The sequence below is a fragment of the Aphelocoma coerulescens genome, chromosome 3 (assembly GCF_041296385.1).
Source record: "Aphelocoma coerulescens isolate FSJ_1873_10779 chromosome 3, UR_Acoe_1.0, whole genome shotgun sequence".
Lineage (NCBI taxonomy): Eukaryota > Metazoa > Chordata > Aves > Passeriformes > Corvidae > Aphelocoma > Aphelocoma coerulescens.
The window spans coordinates 18,937,832-18,956,333 of record NC_091016.1 but is presented as its reverse complement, the minus strand read 5'-3'; the positions used below and the strand labels follow the sequence as shown (position 1 = coordinate 18,956,333).

Below are 18,502 nucleotides of genomic sequence, written 5' to 3'. Positions count from 1 at the left end.
ACACACACTGCAGCATCACTTCCACTCCAGCACATCGTTTGTTCCTCAGGAGCCCAGTGTGTACTTTCCATCTGATACTTGCTTTTAAATACAGCTTGTCATTTTTAGATGACTAGAGTGTCAAAAACATTTGAGATCTAAATGAAATTTTTCCCTTTTGAGGATGAGAAAAACAGATCCCTTTGGCTTTAAGTCGTCCTGTCTTTTTACTTTCAGATTCGCCAACAGCTTTGCTTTTGGTTTATCCTGAAAATTGCCATCTCCTGGCTTTTCTTTTTCTTAAATAACCAAAGAACTGCAACACCATTATTCACTCAGCTCTGCTGAGCCCTATCTACCCATGTAGCCCCCAAATTCAAGCTCCAGAGATGTGGCACTGACAAATACAGACACAGCCCAGGTTTGGGGAGCGAGGTGGATGCCACCACCCACTCTGCTTCCAGCTTCACGCTCTTGAAAAAATCAGCAGTGCCCGTACCCAGGCATTGCTCACCTTGAAATGGAGCAGTTCGTCCTCAGGGTGCAGTGGCTGGCAGGTCACTGTCTTTTATTAAATTCCCAGCTCTCCCTCCATGTCCCCCACTGTGACAGGGACACGCAGAAAGATCACTGCTCCACAGACAGGTATCTGGGGAACAAGCTTTTATCTCTGGGTGAATGTGTCACAAAAGTGAAGCTAATTAACTGGGACTCTGTTTTTGAAAAAGGTTAATATTTTATCACATGTCTTCTGTCTTGAGGAATAATTAGCCCTGGCAGTAGTAGCTCTGCCATTTCCCAAGGGACTGAGCAAAAGACTGGAGGCTGGAGAGAGACACGTGGTATTGATGGATAGACAGCAGCTCAACTCTGGGCTAACAGTGCATCTCACCAGCGGTTACTCCTCAACACAAACCAACCTGCCACAGAATATGAACAGAGGGAAACCTCTCTCCAAAGGCTGCACACGTTCTTCTTGTGCATTCCATGCCCTCTGGTGCAGGGATGCTTTAAACCAAGGCACTGTGGCTCAGCCAAGAGCGCTGACACGAGAGCACCAGTCCCCATCCCTTCTCCCCAGGCACTCTCTTCCCTTACTGTTCCAGCACCCCAGTCTGTACTACAGAAGGGAAATCCCAAGGGCTTTCCTAACTCTTCCATCCCAAAGCCAAACCTGTTCTCATGAGGGAACCAACAACTGAAGCAAATTCCCACAGGGACTGTGCAGAAGAAGATTCCCCCAATGCTTGCACAGAAGTTCAACAGTACAGCACACAACATCTCTCCACAGGGCTCGGATGCAAGCAGGGAAAATGGAGGAACTGGAAAAGGACGAGGGAAGGGTCATTTCAAATCGACCCAGAACTGTTTTGTGCATGCATTTTTCTTGGCAAAATGCAGTGGACGGGTGAGTGGGGAATTTCCAAAATGAAATCAAGACTGTCTCACAGGGAAACAATGCCAAAATTACTTAGGGGAAAGAAATACATCACTTGCGGGGGGGGGCGGTAAAAATGTTCTCAGCTTTCTCTCTGAAATCACAATTTTTGGCAAGGAACACAAAAAAAAGGTGTTCTTCAGGGAAGGGACAGCTGGGATGGAAGCTGTGCTTGCTCCCCTGTGAGCTCCTCAGATTCTCCTTGGGAAGATGCCTGTCCCATGCAGATGCTCTTCCTAATCAGCAAGGCACTGAAGGACCAGGAGAAGGGACAACTTGGATAAACAAAACACAGCAGTACAAAATTTAGTATTATACCACAATATTTGCTGGAACAGTCCAGTCATCCCCACTGCCAGCAGCCAGACTCCAAGACACCGAGTCCCTACAGACTCCCCCAGTACCCACACTGCCAATCCCCTTCAGCCTGCAGACATCTTTCAGCCAAGAATACAGCTCAGGAATAGTTTCTACTTGCTCTGCCGACAAGTGCCGTAACTCACACTCCTTTCACAGCCCATTCAGATGGAAGTAGCTTTGCCCTCCAGAAAAAAATTAGTAACACAACCACTTAACTGGCACATCCTCCTGCATCCCAAACACCCGCCTATACACTTGCATCAGCTCCTCAGAGAGCCTAGCTCACTCCTCAGCTGCTTCTCAAGAGTTACCCTCATCCTTCTCATGCAAGAAAAAGGAGAGGGGAGGAATAGCACTGAAAATCCACCACTGCAGAATAAGCACTGTCACATCTGCCACCTCCCTACAGCAGCCACAATCAAAATACAATCAACCCTGCTCCTGGAGAAACATCAGCCTCCCCCAGCCCCAGCATTCCTTCCCAAAACTGTTTTTAATGGAAGCCTTTTCTCTAGGCAGCCCCTCAAGATACAAAACTTCAGCATCTCACTTCACCTCAGCTCCTGCCCCCTTGGTGACTGCCAACATCCAGAGTCAGAGCCCATGACTCCAGGGCACAATCTGCAACCTGGGATCAGTTGAACTGTGCTCCAAAAACCTGAGTGGAGCCGCTGCACAGACAGGGTGAGGAAGACATAGCACCCCCGAAACCAAGAGGCTGTCAGGAGCTCCTTTTCCAGGGATGCAGTTAGACTGGTGGTGACAATGACCCTGTGTCCCTGCCAAGGAGACAATGCTGAGTGACCCAACTCACCATCTCTAGCTCCAGGGAATGATTAGGCCAGGCTTGGAGGGGGCAGAGCAGTACCACAGGCTGCCTCAGGCATCTGGGTTTGGATTGGGATCTTAGTGCCTGGAAGTCTCCCTCCTTTCCAGTGAGGTCTGTGCAAGTCACACAGGGTGGTTTGTGTGTCCAAGATGCCCAAGGAACACACTAACTCCCAGGAAAGGCACGGGAAGATCCAACACAGGCAATGGCAGAAGCCCTGTCACATCTGAAGAGGGAAGAAGGGGCTCTTCAGTACAAGTGAGTGTTGGGATGGTGGTCTAGCCAGGACCACCAGCCAAGGATAGATCCCAGCTCAGACATGGGCTGCCATCCCCAGGGAATGCAACTTCTCTCAGTGCTCAAACACACTGTAATCCCATTTCATGCAGACCCTTCTCATCTACTCTTTCTTCCCCTACCACATTCAAAAAAAAAACCACAAACCCAGAAAGCTTCAGAAGAGGACAATACACAGAAAGATATTTGAAAAAAGATCATTGCATTCATCAATTTTTGTCCCCTGAAGCCACCAGTCCCTGCCTCAGAAGCCATCTGGTCAGCTGAGCCCTCCACCAGACAAAAACATGGGGCAGCAAAAGTCACAGACACTGGGGTGGCCACAGATATTCCCAGTATGGGACACACACCAGCTATTTCCCAGGACTGTGAGTGTCCAGCTCAGGTCGCAGTTGGTGAGTCCCCAGAGAGACCCATCACATTTTTGCACGAGCTCTCTGGGAACAGGGGCAACTATTAGAGAGAGGCACCTTGATGGAGATATTCCCACATCTATACCATCTATACTCCAGCAGAAGCAGGAGAACACGAAACACTGGATTTCTGCAGTACTAAAACGATCCACTGAATATTCTTCTCCACTTTCAGGCAACATGGGATTTGTGTCTTTGACCAAGTTTTCTCAAGCCCGCCTCAACCTCACCACTGGCAAAGCCTTGCAATGTTAAGCCAGAGAACACAAATCAGTGTGGTAGTTACGTGAATCATCCAGAAGTGATGAACACCACAAGAGGCGATGACAAAAGTCCCCTCATTGCTGTCCCACACAGAATGACCTGAGGCCACCAAACACATCAGCATCACCCAAGCAGCAGCAGAGACTCCTGCTTGTTAATCACATGGATGAAGGACTTCCAGTCACCTCAGCAGCTCTACATCAGGTGACAACAGATTTGTTACACAGATTTGGTACTAAGATTAGGCTAAATCCTGCAAAAGATGGCAGGCAGTGAGGACAGGAGGCTTTGGCAGGCACCTACCCCTCCTCTCACTGGAATGCGTTTGCTATGGGTGACTGGACAAGATACAGGCAACACAAGCACTGTAAGGACAGCACCTCAAGCAACTTCAAAGCTTGTTAAACAAACACAGGTAGCTGGGGGGAAAGAACTACAAATTCCATGTGCTGCAACCAAGGTTTTTACATTACATCAGCTTTTACAAAATGCTGGGGCAAGCCTGACAGGCAGGAGTCCCAGTGGGCTCATTGCTTTCTGCATTGAGACAAACCTGGGCTGATTACAGAGCTGACCCAACTTGGAGCAGGAGGCTGGATCAGAGACCTCATGTGGTCTCTTCCAGGCTGAATTATTCTATGATTTTATGAAGTGCCAGTTTCTGATTAATAGCTGTCTTGCTTTCCTTGCTTAGCTGCCAAGAATTGCCAATCCCAATACTCCTTGTTCTCTGTGCTACCTGAAAAAAGTCTCTCTGTGTTTTGATCACACAACTGTTCCTCAAACCTTCTTGGAGTTTCAAGTCCAAATTCACCCAGAAAACCAAATGCAAAATGCCACTATGTGAGGTGAGCACTCCAAGTAGACTGAACCTACATTGTGCAGAACTGAGCTCTTTGGAGTGAAAGACTTAGATTTTGGCCCATTTATAAGTGGGTCAGGTTTAGCCAACAGACAAAAACCAGTGTCGTCTCAGGATGTGGGCAGAAAACTGGCCACCACAACCATGAGATGCTGGCACAGCTGCCTGACAGGGGCTGGAAGGCCAAAATAACTGCTGTGTGGTAGTCTAAGGGAGGCAGTGCATACCTCTTCTCCAAGTACACCTCACCATTAATTCTTTGGCCTTCCCAGTTTGCATCCTCTAAACCACACTTGGGGCTTCACGCTTCAGCTCATTCCAAAGCCTCAGCAATGCGCAGATCCAAGCTGTGAGTGACAGCAGGTAAAAGCTCCAGCACAAAGCTACAGATAATGGGGTTTGATAAGGGGAGCTCCCCATTGGGTCTTCTGCCAGCAGACAGCCAATTTTCCCAGCTAGGGTACCTGGCTGTGCTAGCAACCAACCTGTTTAGGGTGGATCTGAATTCCTGGGGGGCTGTAGAGCTTGAAAACAGAGTAACTACAATGAGAAGAGATAAGAAGAACAATTCCCTAAAAAATAAAATAAATCCCAGCACCACATGACAATCCCCTCTTACACCAACAGCGTGGCTGGATCTCAGAATGGCTGGTCAGTGGTTGGCGACAGTGTGGAGAGCGAGCTGCTGCCCAAAGCCGCCTCTCTCACTGACGTCCAGCTGCCCAACTGCTTCAACAGCAGCTACAGAACATGCTTCCCTTCCTATCACCAGCCTCTGTTAGCTATTTCTACCACTGCCAAAGGGTGACTGGGCTACCCAAAAGAATCACAAGCAATTCTCTCTCTGCCCACCTCCCACAAGTTTCAAACTTAGGCCACAAAAGCTGTCTGACCAAGGGCAGAAACAAAACCTTGGCCAATGCAGGCAGTTCTAGCTTATCCCAAAGGGACAAGCCAGCCCCTACTCTACTGGAAGGATTGTTCTCATATCTTCATCCCGAGAGATCTCAGCCTAAGGAGGTGATGGAAAAACACAGTGCTGAGAGCTAACCTCTTGGGCTCTGGTGTCCAAGAGACAAAAGCAGTCATGCTGCTTCCTAATGGAGATATTTCAGTCTCAAAGCTGTTTTCCACCATTGATTTGTGTACCTGCTCACCTGCAGGGTCGTGCTCTGCTCTCACTGTCGCTAGAAATAAGAAGACCAAGACCAAAGGCAGGGGTATCCCAGATCTTCTCTTACCCAGCTGTTTCAGCCCCAAAATGCTTTGCAGGCAAAAGATCCAGGGACGGCCCTCACGCATACAGAACTTTGCCCAAATGTGATAAATCTTACTTTGCAATGAAATGACAAACATCCTGGCTCTGCCCAGAAAACAGAGTAACAGCTGGAACAACAGACCAAGGGACAGAAAAACTCTTCAGGATATTGCTGGCAGCCACCCAGCAGCTAATAATGAGTCCCAAAAGCAAGACGAAGCCTGTAGCCCCCCCACAACAAGCCACCCCAAGCTCACACAAGGTGCTGCCACCCTTCTCCCCTCAGAGCATCATGCAGATGGGGGAGCACCCACACAAGAGGGTACAGGACAGAGCAAAGCCAGCAGCACAGACATCTGGCCACATGAAGACACCTCTTCCAGCTTTCACCAATGCCAGGTCCACAGATGTGCCAGCATTTGAGGACTCCCTCTCCCCCATCCTTCTCACCCGCCTCGCTTCTTCATCCGACCTCAAGGGCAGGGCTCCATCCACATGCACTGCATTCAAGGCTCCTCAGCTCAGACCTGCCCCACTACCCTCTGCCCCAAGCAGATGCACCCAGCAGCAGGCACAGGCAGATCACATGCACCCCTGCCCACACCACCTCTTGCTCTGGTCTACCACACAGCACACCCCGAGCCAGCAACTCATGAGACACTGCTTGAATAAGCACATTTTAAAAATAATAAACCCTCAGGACTTAGTCTGCATTCCACAGGAAAGTGGATTAGCCCAGCTACAGCCCAGAGGCCAAAAAACAAAATGTATGGAGTCAGCAAAGTGAAAGATAACAGGAGACCTCAAAAATCTCTAGGTTTGGTTCTGCTCTCAGTTGTGCAAGGTCCATCTAGGTCCCTGCAAACCCTCCCTCAAATTCAAACTAGGTTTGGTCACCTGCTAGGGACCCTAGGGACTTACCTGCTTCTGCAGGTCTGATGTTCAGGTACCACTGAGGACAGCAGAGCAGAGCCCCCACTCTGTCCTGCTTGGACATTAAGTTCCTCCAGACATTAAGCTCCTCCTTTGGGGACACTCAAGAAACCAGGCGAGAAAAGCAATATGCTTAAATCCCTATGTGAGGCAAAAAATGCACTTCTAGCTGCTGAGACCCAGTGCTCACCTCAAGAACAACCTCAAAGTGGTTTTGGTCTGGAGGAAAAGGAAGCTGGAAGAAGACAAGGCAATGTGAGAAGTCCAAGGGTATCATAAACATGCTAAATCAAAGGCAATGCTGTCAAAACCTACTTTTTTCCTCTTCAACTCCTCATTCCCAAGAAGGTATCACAATATTCTCAGTCCACTCAACTGTTTGCCACTCTTGGGTGGCAATCACCAACTCACCTCAAAGCAGAGCCACTCCAAAGCCTGCATGTGACACAGCTGCCCTCATTTCATCTGCACAGGGATGCCAACACGCGCTCCCATGTGGCGTGTGCCAGCCGTATCCAAGAGGGACACAGGGAAGGGCAGAGAGCCGCACTCAGCCCCAGGTGTACACAGGTAGCACACCCAGCAGAGGTGACCCTCAGGACTACCTGTTCTTCCCAGTCATCCCCACACTCAGCACAGCCAGGTGTTTCTGCCTACCCCAACCACAGCTGCTCCACCGCAAAGTGGAAATGTGCAAGCTCTGCACCCTCGGGATGCAAACTGAAATTAATGGGTCAAAACAGCACTGCAGTGTGTAATGCTCCTGCTCGAGGGCTGAAATCCTGACATTTCTGGACCTTGAGAATACAAGACAGCAGCTCTCTGCTTCAGGGGAACATCACAGGCACCACTACATCTTCCCATCCTTCCATGAACAGTCCATTTGAGCAGAGCAACCAGTCCTAAGCAGCCTTCCTACCCAAGGGATGCTCTCCAGCTGGCATAGCACAGGGATTTAAGAGGAGAAACCTGGGGGAAACCTTAGAGCATGTGTTGTTCTCATCACAGAGAAGAGGACAGACTACAACAGCAGAGCTTTTCTAGGGGGCACAAGCTGGCAGTACTTGGCTTCCGGGCTGCCAGGATGCTCTCACCTTCAGCTGACAATGCAACACCTGATCTTCATGCCTGCAACATCCCTGCCAGCCTCGTGTTTCAATCACAACTTGATCTTAGCAGCTGCTTTCTCTATCTCAAACACACACATACACAAACACACCACTAAGCAGCTGTAAAATTAAACTTTAGCTGGGAAGGTAGGACCTCTTGTAAAGCACTTGGGACTCAAAGAAGGAGAGAACTTCAAAAATGTGGAGTCTTATGCTAGAATTTGAGAGGGCTCCATCCTTGGCCGTCCTGCTTTATCAGCTCTTGAGACGGCACTACTAAACATGTATCAGCACTGCTGAAGTAAAAAGACAGAGGAAAACAGACACTGGGAGATGCCTGAAGTTGGCTGGCGTGATTTGCAATAGCTGGAGAAGTCTGCTGGAGGCTCTCACCTCTCCTCTAACCTCTCATCTCCTCTCCTTGTCCCTGATTTCCCCTCTCTGCTTTGCCGCCCTCAGCCAGCAAAATCCCCCGCTCAGGCGGGTGCCGGCCGTGCCTCGCGGTCCCACTGAGCCTGGCAGCCACAACAGCATCTGCACATCCATCAAACCCAACGGAGCATGGGGAGGTGGAGGTCAGCCCAAGCAGCATATGGAGCACTGGCGTGGTGAATACCAGCCTCCCCAGGAGCTGTCTGCTGCAGATGGAAAAAGCCCAGGAGCCATCAGGACAAAATCTTCTGGCTCGGGGCGACGCATCCTCCCTGTCGGCTTTCCAAGCCGCTGAGCAATACTGGAAACCTCAGCTCCTCTCTCACCATGCTCACGCCTGGTGCTGACTCATTCACTGCCGTTTCAGTCCCACAGTTTGCCAGTGGGAGTTGTAGGAGGTGGGATGTGGAGATGAGGTAATCCCAACTGCATGTGGCTACCGTGGTGGAGGGGGACTAGCCACCCACTCCAGCAGCACAAGCTGGCTGTGCACAGTGTGGATGTGACACCAAGGTCCAGGTCCAGCCTGCTGATGCAGTCACACCTTGACTTTTGGTGGGAATAGGAGGTACCACCACAGGACCATCCAAGGTCCTCTCCTGGAAAAAGGCAGCCTTTCATGTGGTCCAAGGGCTTCGTCAACAGGCACCCAGGAATGGAGTTAATGGCAGCAAAACACAAGAGGGTCACCAGGAGCAATGCTCCAGCTGTGAGATCTCCTAGGCCAAGTAACACAAGGTAATCCACAGAAAGCATGACAGTTCCCTGGCTGAAATCACTCACAAACCAAGCAGAAATTCATAGCCCTGCACTAGCCAGAGGCAGACAAAGAGAGTCACCACAGTTTCTCCTGCTCTGATTCCTTGGAACACTGCAATTCCTCTCCATCTGAAACTATTCCACTGGCTGCATTTAAAAACAAAATCAATCCAGCAAACATTGCTAAGCAACTGGCTGTCAGTGCCACATCCCATCCCATTGAAAGTATTTGCCCTCTCCATGACCTCCTGGCAAGGAGCTTGCTGCTCAGCCCTTGCCAGATTCTGTATACTCAGCTATTGCTGGCAAGTCCAGATGCTTGGCTGGATTAGCAGAGAAAACACCAGGAACCCTTCTGCAACCACCCTAATGAAAAACACCTCACAGAGATGCTGCAAGGAGCAGCTTCCCCACATTCCAGTCCCTAGGACTAGGATACAATGCATGGATCTCTGGGCATTACCACGCTGTGTAGGTCCCTGCATCTCAGCGCTACCACACACCGGACAGAGGCAATGAAGGATGGAGAGCCAACACACTGGGAACCTGGTCACAGAGCAGAGTACAACACCTGAGAGGCTGGAGGAGAACCTGCCTGTGTACGGGAACAAGCTGAAGTGATGGGTAAGACTCTCTCCAAAGCCTCCTAAACCCTCGTGCAAGCTGGGCAGGAGCCTCTTGGCATGGTGTGGGGTCCATGACAGGATGTACCTTGCTCCAATTCAGCTGGAGTAGAATCAAGGTCCGACACTTTGAGTTCACTCTCAAAAACGAAGCCTGAGAACTTCTAGTCTGTCTCACACAAAGCAGCTTAATCCAGGTTTTCCATTGAAACCAAGCCTCTGAACACAGCCTCCAGTAGGACAAGCAGCATGAGCACTAGGGGTGTCCTCCCACAGCAGCCTGGTCCACAGAACCTTGCTCTCCCCTTTGCAGGAGGGACATCTAGTCAACCCCATGCTGGACTCCCCTTACATGCTCTTGCACAGCCATGAGCAATTTCTCCCTGCTCCAAGAGCAGGCCCTGTTTATCCGTGCTTTCCCACACAGTTCTGGTGCACAATTCAAGATCAGCTTCCAGGTTGCATAGCAAGGCCTGAGCATCACCTGCAGCAGCTCTCGGGACACCTGTGCCGTAAGTAAGGATTATCTTTCCAGAGAGGCCTCAGATCTGCACCTTCTTCTCTCCCTCAGCCACCAATCCCAGATCCTCCTCCCTCCTCCATCCTCCCCATCAGCGCCTGCCTCCCCCAGATCTCCCGGCAGCCCCATTTCCTCAGTGGCCACTCTAATGCTTGGCTAATGGCTCATCATCCACAGCGCTCTTCAGGCATATTCAATAAATCAGAATCCAATTACCGGGTTAAGGAAATTGGAAACAAATTAAATTAGCCCCAGCCCCTCCCATGTGCTGTGCCCTCACTTCCTCCTTAATGAGAACTTTCCTTCCACAGGAGCTCTCAGTGCCACATCTGCCCGCCCAGGAACAAGGTGGCTGCCACTGCACAGCGGGGGTACGGCAAGGGGCAGCCGAGTCGATCTTCCCTTTTAATAGGGCAGATGGTTAATATCCCTGGCATTCATTCTCTCCAGGAATAGCACATTCGCTCTCTGCTCAGCTATAACAGGCGTCCGTCAGGGCTGACAGCTCCTCTCTGGAGAAAGGAGCATCTGGTCCTTACAACAAAAAGAAGCTAAATAAATAAATAAGCACATTGCTTGCTACAGGGCTGGGGAACTGGTGCTGTTTCAGCATTTCAGCTTAAGTGCTGCATTTGAACTGGAACAGGAGAAATTCAGAGTTGGGTCAGATGCCAGGAGTGGAGTCACTCAGATCTGGGAGCAAGGTGCAGCAGGGGCAGCACATGCCATGGCTGGGTCCAGCACAGAGCTCCCACCAGAGCAGGACTTCCCCCAAAGGGCTCCCAGGACAAGGCAGTAGAGACAGCTGCTGCCAGAAAGCTGGGACATAATGCCAGGCACAGCTCCATGGAAAGAGCTTGCACCAGCTGTAGACTGGTGACTGACTGCAGGGACCAGGCATACACTGTGCCCTCAGAGAACAAGGAGGAAAACTGCACTGAGGGGACCTTGGGAGCTTTTCCTTCACCATCGGGATATCCTTGCATCACCCCATCCAGCAAACTAACAATTAACCCCACTGACATTCAGCATGAAGGGCAGCTCTTCCCTGGCGAGTTTGGAAAGACAACCAGAGGGAGACTACAGCTGAGACCTCAGCAAGTAAGGGTGCCCCAAAACTCCCACCACACCCTTCTCACACTCACAAGGGAATGCAGCTCCATCTACGAGGAAACTGTTGCTGCAATCCTCCCTGCCTCTCCCAAGAGCTCCTTTGGGCACCAAAGGGTATTTTTGACCTCAGTGGTGCTGGAGCAGCTAGTAATCCATCAAGTTCTTACTCTTTTTCCCTCATCACTCAGCAATTATCCCTTATTCCTCACTCCTCTCTCTCTGCAGAGCAAAATCAATGCCCACCAGTTATTTTATCCCCCTTGCACCACCTCATTGCATCGTCTGCAGAGCAAGAGCTCCCACAAACAGTGAAGACTTAGCCCAATACTGAGACTTGCTCTTGCAAGCATTACTTTTCTGAAGGTAAAATGAAGACTTTTCCTTTCTTCCATCCTGGAATAATTTATACCATTTCAATTAATAGGTTTAAGGCTTCCAGACATGCCAAGAAATCAAGCAATGACTCGATCCCAGAAACACAACCCAGGCAGACCCAATCCCAAGAGCACCCACTGGCATCCCAAAACCACGGCCCTGAAGGGGAACGGGACTATGCCCCCATGCCATGAAGTCTGGTGAGGAAGATCAGGAGGAGCCAGGGGGAGGCAGAACCTGTGATGGCGGGTGTCGCGGACAGCGCGGTCACTGGGGATCCTCTCGCTCTCCCGCTGGTTAAAGGCATGGAGCCGGTACGGGTCCTCGCCGCCCTTCCACCTCCGGGCACTCAGGTACCTCCGCTCTTCAAACTGATCCCAAAGGTCGTCCCAGTCCACGTCCGATTCCTGCGCGCACAAAGTCAGCCCCGTTAGAGACAGGAGAGACCGGAGGACGACTGACCCCAGAGCTCCAGAGCTCCTCCCAACCCCGCCGGAGGTCAGTCAGCCCTGCAGCACAGGCAAGCATCACAAGAGCAGGTTAACAAGGAGTCCCGTAAGGCCTTCAGGGTTTATATCTGGTCCTTAGGTCCTGAAACACCATGTCAAAGACAGCCTGCCAATCTGAAATAAAATGACTAATTAGAAACCAAATTCAGGTCTCTGGTGGATTCCCCTCTCAAGCAGCACGGTCTCAAGAAAATAAAAAAGCACAAATGTTTTGTAAGGGTTTCAATTTCTCAAGCAGCACGGTCTCAAGAAAGTAAAAAAGCACAAATGTTTTGTAAGGGTTTCAATTTCTCTCCAGCCAAAAATCAAAGGTATTTTACATCACATGACCCACTGACCCTGTAACCCTTCAGGCTGGAAAGGGCCATCAGATAGGAGCAGTCCCACATTACCACAGCCTGCTCCAGCAACAGGACTCTGGAAGAAGGGGGCCATCATGCTCCCAGCCCAATTTCAGTCCATCTTTGCCACCACACATCTCCCACTGAGGACTTCAGCCCTACCGCAGGGAGAACAGCAGGGAAGCATGTGCCTGTGTGGTCCCCCAACTCCAGAAGGATGAAGGAGCTGCATTTTGGGGTTACCCAGCAGCTCCAACAATCTTCAGGGGTTGAAGCATTTCTTGGTGGCTCGGTGCTTTTGGGGTTTAAGCATCCCTGAGCAGCAGAAGCTGTTGGGGGTTTAAGCATCCTTTGGCAGTGTCTGAGGCAGCCAGCACAAAACAGCGCCGATAAGATCTCATCGCTACAGCAGCACAACCTCTTTGATCTCAGCCTACCTGCAACACTGAGAGATGCAAACATTTACAGACATCTCAGCCCTAAAGAAAATTGTGATCTTATCCAATAATTGATCTTTTCTTCTGCTTTTTTTCTCCCCCCTCCTCAGTTCATACCATCTCAAAGCCGATTTTGCCTGCTAATAGCGCAAAATGAAGCTTTTGAAAAGGGCGATTTTTATCCCGTAATTGATTTTACTCGCATCTGGCAGTGCATTTTCTGTAGTCACAGGAAGGGGAGGAGGGAGCACTGGCTCCTGCAAGTGAACCACCACAGGAGCAAGCCAGGCACCTCCAGCCACAGGATGCCCCACATCAGTCTGGGTTACAGTGACACGAGCACTCCCAAAAAGCCAACAAATTCCAGGGATGCAGGGGTTTCCAGACACAGGGTCATATTCATCCTCCCCTGGTGTGACCCCATAGCCTTCTCAGGACCTCCTCCAGCACCTACCCCAGTGTGAGAAGATCAGAAGAAACCCCCAAGTCACCAGCCAGACTGAGACAAAGTTATTCAGGACTGGAAGAAAGTTATTCAAGGCTGGGAGAAAGTTATGAAACCAGTAAGGTCCCTGCAGGAGTTTTACGAGGAGGACGCTCACAGCCCGCCTGCGGACTTTGGGGAGGGCTGACGTGCACAGGGTGATAAATGCTGTTTATGTTGGATTTTTGCTAAGGCATCTTGCAAAACATGATTTAGCACCACAGTAAAAGATCAGGGGAAAGTGAGGCGATTACATCGTGGAGCCACCGACAGCCTGATGCTTATAAGATTTCACGATGACCCCAGGAGGCCTGGCGCTGCTAAAACAACAGCCAGAGCTGCAGTCCCTAAATTTTAATGCTGTGAAGAAAAATAAAAGTTGGTTTTATCAAACTTAATAAGAAGATAAATGGCTTTCAAAAGTGGCCACACAGCACTTAAGGCTGTAAGCTGTGTGTGTGCGTGTATAGATGTTGTTTTGGTTTTTTTAATGTCAGTTAATCCCAATAGCCTTGCATCACCTAGAAGGGTGTAGCTGGGCAAGAATCTGATGGGTCAGGTAGGAGGGCTGGTGGATTCTCTCATGAAAACTGGAGCTTCTGCACTTGCTGCAAGGGCAGCAAGGTTCTGGCCAGGCAGCAGAAGCAGGGGTTTGGCACATGGCAGGGCGCTTCAGGGTCTGAGATGGCATTTTCCCAGCATTCATCTAACCCCACTAATGTCCTGTTACCAGGGCTGGGGTCCCAGCAGTAAATGGATACATGGGCAAATATCAGTGCCTTATCCCATAGTATTCACTTCTCATCCTGCTCTGGATGAGCATTGCATCCCCGAGTTGCATTCCTGGTTCACTATGCAGTGACTAATTAATACTCCTGTGCAATCTCCACCTGAAAGACCAGCCCGCCTTGATTCACCCAGGCCCTCCTTTTTGGGCTGAAGAAAGCTATCAGTAGGGTGGATACTAAATACTGGGTAATTAAATACACACCTGAGATCAAGAGTAACTAGATGCCAGAGATTAAAGAGTTCTTTTAATCCCTACCTGGCCACAAAGCAAGACCAAGGATTGCATTGACTTTCTCAGCCAGAAGTAGATACTGGGGGTCAGTCATTTGCTTTTGATCCACAGCACCTGTCCAAATCTTCTGGGTGTTCTTTCCATCCCAAGCCTCCCTACAAGGGTAACTGAATTTGGAGCAGGATGCTCAGACACAGGTGCATACTGACCTCTGCAAACCACACCTGCACAAAGCAGAAGAGGAAAGCATGAAAAGCTCCCAGCTGTGCAAGCAGCAGGAGGCAGGAGACCTCACCAGCCTGTGCACAGGGACTCACCTGTTTCTCACCTGTGCCTGATCCAAGACAGGGAATGAGAGTTAAAGCATCAGGAGAAATCCCCTTTGCTCACCCAGGGACAGCACATTGGTTACAGGTTACCAGATAAGGTCTTCATTATAATAATTCTGCCATGTATTATCACCTCTCCCTCACACCAGAATTCTGTTTTGGGAGTTATATAACTGATGTGCAGAAATCTAAATTTAATTTATTATGATCTAACTCACTTTAGAGGCCAAATTACCCTGCACTAGAAAAGGATCAAGTCAATACTCCACTTGCCTTTCTATTTATCCTCTACAGGGCTCATCTCTCCAAGTCTCCTATTCATTTTCTCTCACGTACTAGTAATAAATTTTCATTTTTTTTTCTTGGAATTAGGTAATTTCTCTTTCAACACTGAAGTTTAATGACTGGTATTAATTATAGGAAACACAGTCAATGCTTAAAAGAGTTGAGAGACTCAGTGAGCCTGAAGGAAAGAGAAGAAAAATATATCCAAGGGGTGGCTGCCTGCTCTTGGCAAACAAGCGTTGCCTCTTCCAACACCACACTGGGGGGTCCCCAAGGGATGGTCAACAAGAGGTCAACCCACAAAAAGACAAGGACAAAGCTCCTTGTGGAGAGCAGCTTCCACCTCACACCAGCACCCAACCAAGACCAGGGCTTACCAAGAGCTTTCTCTGCCATTTCAGTAAAGCACCCCCCAAAAAATGACCCACTAAAGGCACCTCCTCCAAAACCACCCATCACCTTTGCTGGCTTAGGGCACACAGCCCAGAGCAAGCACAGAAGCAGCTTTTCACTGTAACTGTACATTAAAGATTAAAAGCCTCTCAGTGCAAAGATGTAATTCGTCATCTGCCTCTTAAATCACAGCTCAGAAACAAAACAAAAAAAACACCCAAAAAAACAAAGAAGGGAAAAAATAATATGTAAGAAAAAAAGGAGCGGTGCTGTGGGGGGAAAATGGGTCATTAGCGGTAAAACTACAATTTTCTGGCAACTGCTAATGGCTTGTTTATGTGGATTTCTGCAAATATGACATTTTAATGGCATAATAATTGTGTGATTACAGTACAGCAGGGATCGCTGGAGCGGGAAGGAGGAACACAGAGCCCAGCCGGCTGCTGCTGCGGGCCCGGGGCACCCCCGCGGGATGCTCTGCTCCGGCAGGCAGCCCCCGGCACCCCTCCCACCATGGGAGGCCAGGCCAGGCTGGACACCGGGCAGGCAACGTGCTGTGGCAGCACTTTGGCCACCCAGAGGCAGCAGAGCAGTGAAAGGGCATGTCAGGTGAAAAGCCTGGCCCAAGAGGAGACAGTGGTGACTGGGGACGGACAGGTCACACCGGTCCCCAGGGCCAGCCTCCAGCTGCCCAGCAAGACAAGGAGTGGGCAGTGCGAGCCAAAGGCAGATTCTGACTCACTTTCTTGTTTTGTGGCACTATTTTAGCATAGAGAATTTAAGCCTTTGCTAAAATACAAGCCATTTTCCTTTTGGGGCTGCTGCGTTCTGCCTTCAGACCAGAGTGAATCAGACCACTGCCATCATGTCAGGCGGCAGCAAACCCAAGCCAGCCCAGGGGGCAGAGCTGACAGGGTTTTCCAGGGAACCCATTTGGCCAGAAACAGGTTTTGCTGGTGCAGGTGCAATGATGACCTCAAAGGAGTCTGGCAGCAGCCAAATGTACCCTCTACCTCGATTCCCCTCACACCCAGCTCTCCTTGGAAAATCTCATCCCTAAATAATCCCATCCCAGCAGTTGCCACTGAGCCCATTCTCTGGGACTCAAGCATTAAAAAACAGAAGGGGAAGGGGAAATAAAAAATCACATCAGCCTATCAAAAGCTGCAATAAACACACGAAAGCTCTGGAAACTCAGATGCCGTGCAGCACGCTGCTGCCTGGTCACGCTCTGTCACTCCTCTGCCAGCGAGGACGTCTTTGTGCTCAGCAGGCTTGGGGGCACTGGAGGCAGAGGGCAATCTTTCAGCAGGAATTGCAACCAGGCATTATACAAATGAGATTTAGAAGTCTCACTGAAGCGCAGGGCCCCTGCAAACAGGAGGTTCAATTATAGAGCTGTTGCTGGCCCAGGCGCTAATGCCATCTGAAAGGATTATAATACTTCAAACAGGATAGGGCTCATCCCGCCTCATCCCCTGGTGCCAGCACATGCACTTAAGAGGGTTAGCAGCACCAGAGGGAAAAGAAGTGGGACAGCATCACACCGCTTTCGTCCTCATCCTTGAATAACCCAGATGGGGCACCGAGGTACAAGATCCTTCAGTCAAGTTTGGTGTAGTTTTCTCTACCCCAGAGCCCACTGCCTTGGCTTAGCCCTGAGCAAGCAGTGCTGTGCATCCCAATGGCCTCAGCCCCAGGATACAAGGGGGAGACAGACACAGCACTATGGCCATAGTCTTTGCCCCATCCAAAGAGGATGTAGTAGTGCCAAAAGCAGCCTGTGGGTCTTTGGAAAACAGGCTTTGTACTCATCCTGCATCACATCCTCCAGGTACATCAAGTACTGTTCAGCACCAAACCAGTACGGACCCTGGAAATCACCTCCTTCCTCTTACCCTCCTTCCCCAAACTGCACAGTCCCTAAGCCAATCAAGCACTTAAATACAAACTTAAGCAACTCCAGGCATTTGTAGTAACCGAGAGAAACTCCTGTTTAAGCACCTAACGTTAAGTACTTGCTTAAGTGCTTCACTGGCTCAGTGCCCCTGCTTTGTGCTGACACAAACACACTGGGAATGGAGGTAGCTCTGGGCCCCGGCCATGATCTGCCCTAATTAGTTTTCTGACCCATGGAGATTTTAGCTGCAGTTCGTTTATTTGAGGGTTGTGAAACTCCTCTTCCTCCTGCACTGGTACCTGGGCACAACATTCATGAGCACCTTGGTGGCAGCTCCTCTGAGACCCCATGGGGACACACAGCAGATCCAGGATCCCACCCTGCTCCAAGGAGGACCAGCACCTCCCCCTGCTTGGAGGGGATTTTTTTTGTCTCTCAAGGAAAACCTTCAGATTTGAGTCTGTTCTGACCCCACTTTGGGGGAAGAAAGAACAAAACAAAAGAAAAATCAAATAAAATATTAATACAGATACTTAATTAAAGCAAACCACTTCTCCAGCAAAGCCTATCCTGCAGCTGGGGTCCCTGGAGAAGCTTTGAGCATCCACCATTACACTCGTTGCCACTGACCCTTTGCTGCTCATGCACATCCACAGGCATCCTGCTCCATCTTCAAAGGATGGAGCATTGCCTCCTCCTCTGCTGCCTCGGCAGGGAGCACGAGTCCCTGAGGATCTCTCAGTGTCCCATTTTCTCACTTGACCCTGAGGGCAAGCCCACATTGTCCCCACCTTTCCTGCCCTTGCTGCTCACCACCTCTGTAACATCTGCTCCTGTGTGGGCAGAGCCTGGATCTCTCCTGTGGTGCACACACACAATCATGGCACCTACTGCATCAGGCAACAGGAATGACAGGCTGGAAAGGGGTCATGGAATAAGATGTGACCTTCAAGAACTCAAAGATGATTTGACCCTCACAAAGTACAGCTGCAACTTCAGCCTGGATGGAAAAATCCCCCTCAAGGCGTGTGAGAAGGCTCTTCAGCATCTTCTCCTTATCACCCCCGCACTCAGCTGGCATCAGCTCAGGTTGTTGGCCAGGGATTCAGTGCAAGCAGCTGACCCAGGGCTAAGGAATCTGGGCCATCATTAAGTCAATCACAGCTAGAACCAGCAATCTGTGTATCTTCTTGTCTGTATCTGTGGTAAACAATATACATGGTCTAAAACACCCTCCAG

General features: G+C 50.0%; 1 protein-coding gene across 2 annotated transcripts in view; it reads right to left on the bottom strand.

Moving 5' to 3' along the window:
• The window catches only part of GALNT14 (polypeptide N-acetylgalactosaminyltransferase 14), a 93,014-nt gene that overhangs the window by 47,658 nt on the left and 26,854 nt on the right, over positions 1-18,502 (bottom strand). For both annotated transcript variants that reach the window (XM_069009306.1, XM_069009307.1), the window contains exon 2: positions 11,802-11,971. In XM_069009306.1, the coding sequence (XP_068865407.1) occupies positions 11,802-11,971 (170 nt within the window). The remainder of the gene's footprint in view (positions 1-11,801; positions 11,972-18,502) is intronic.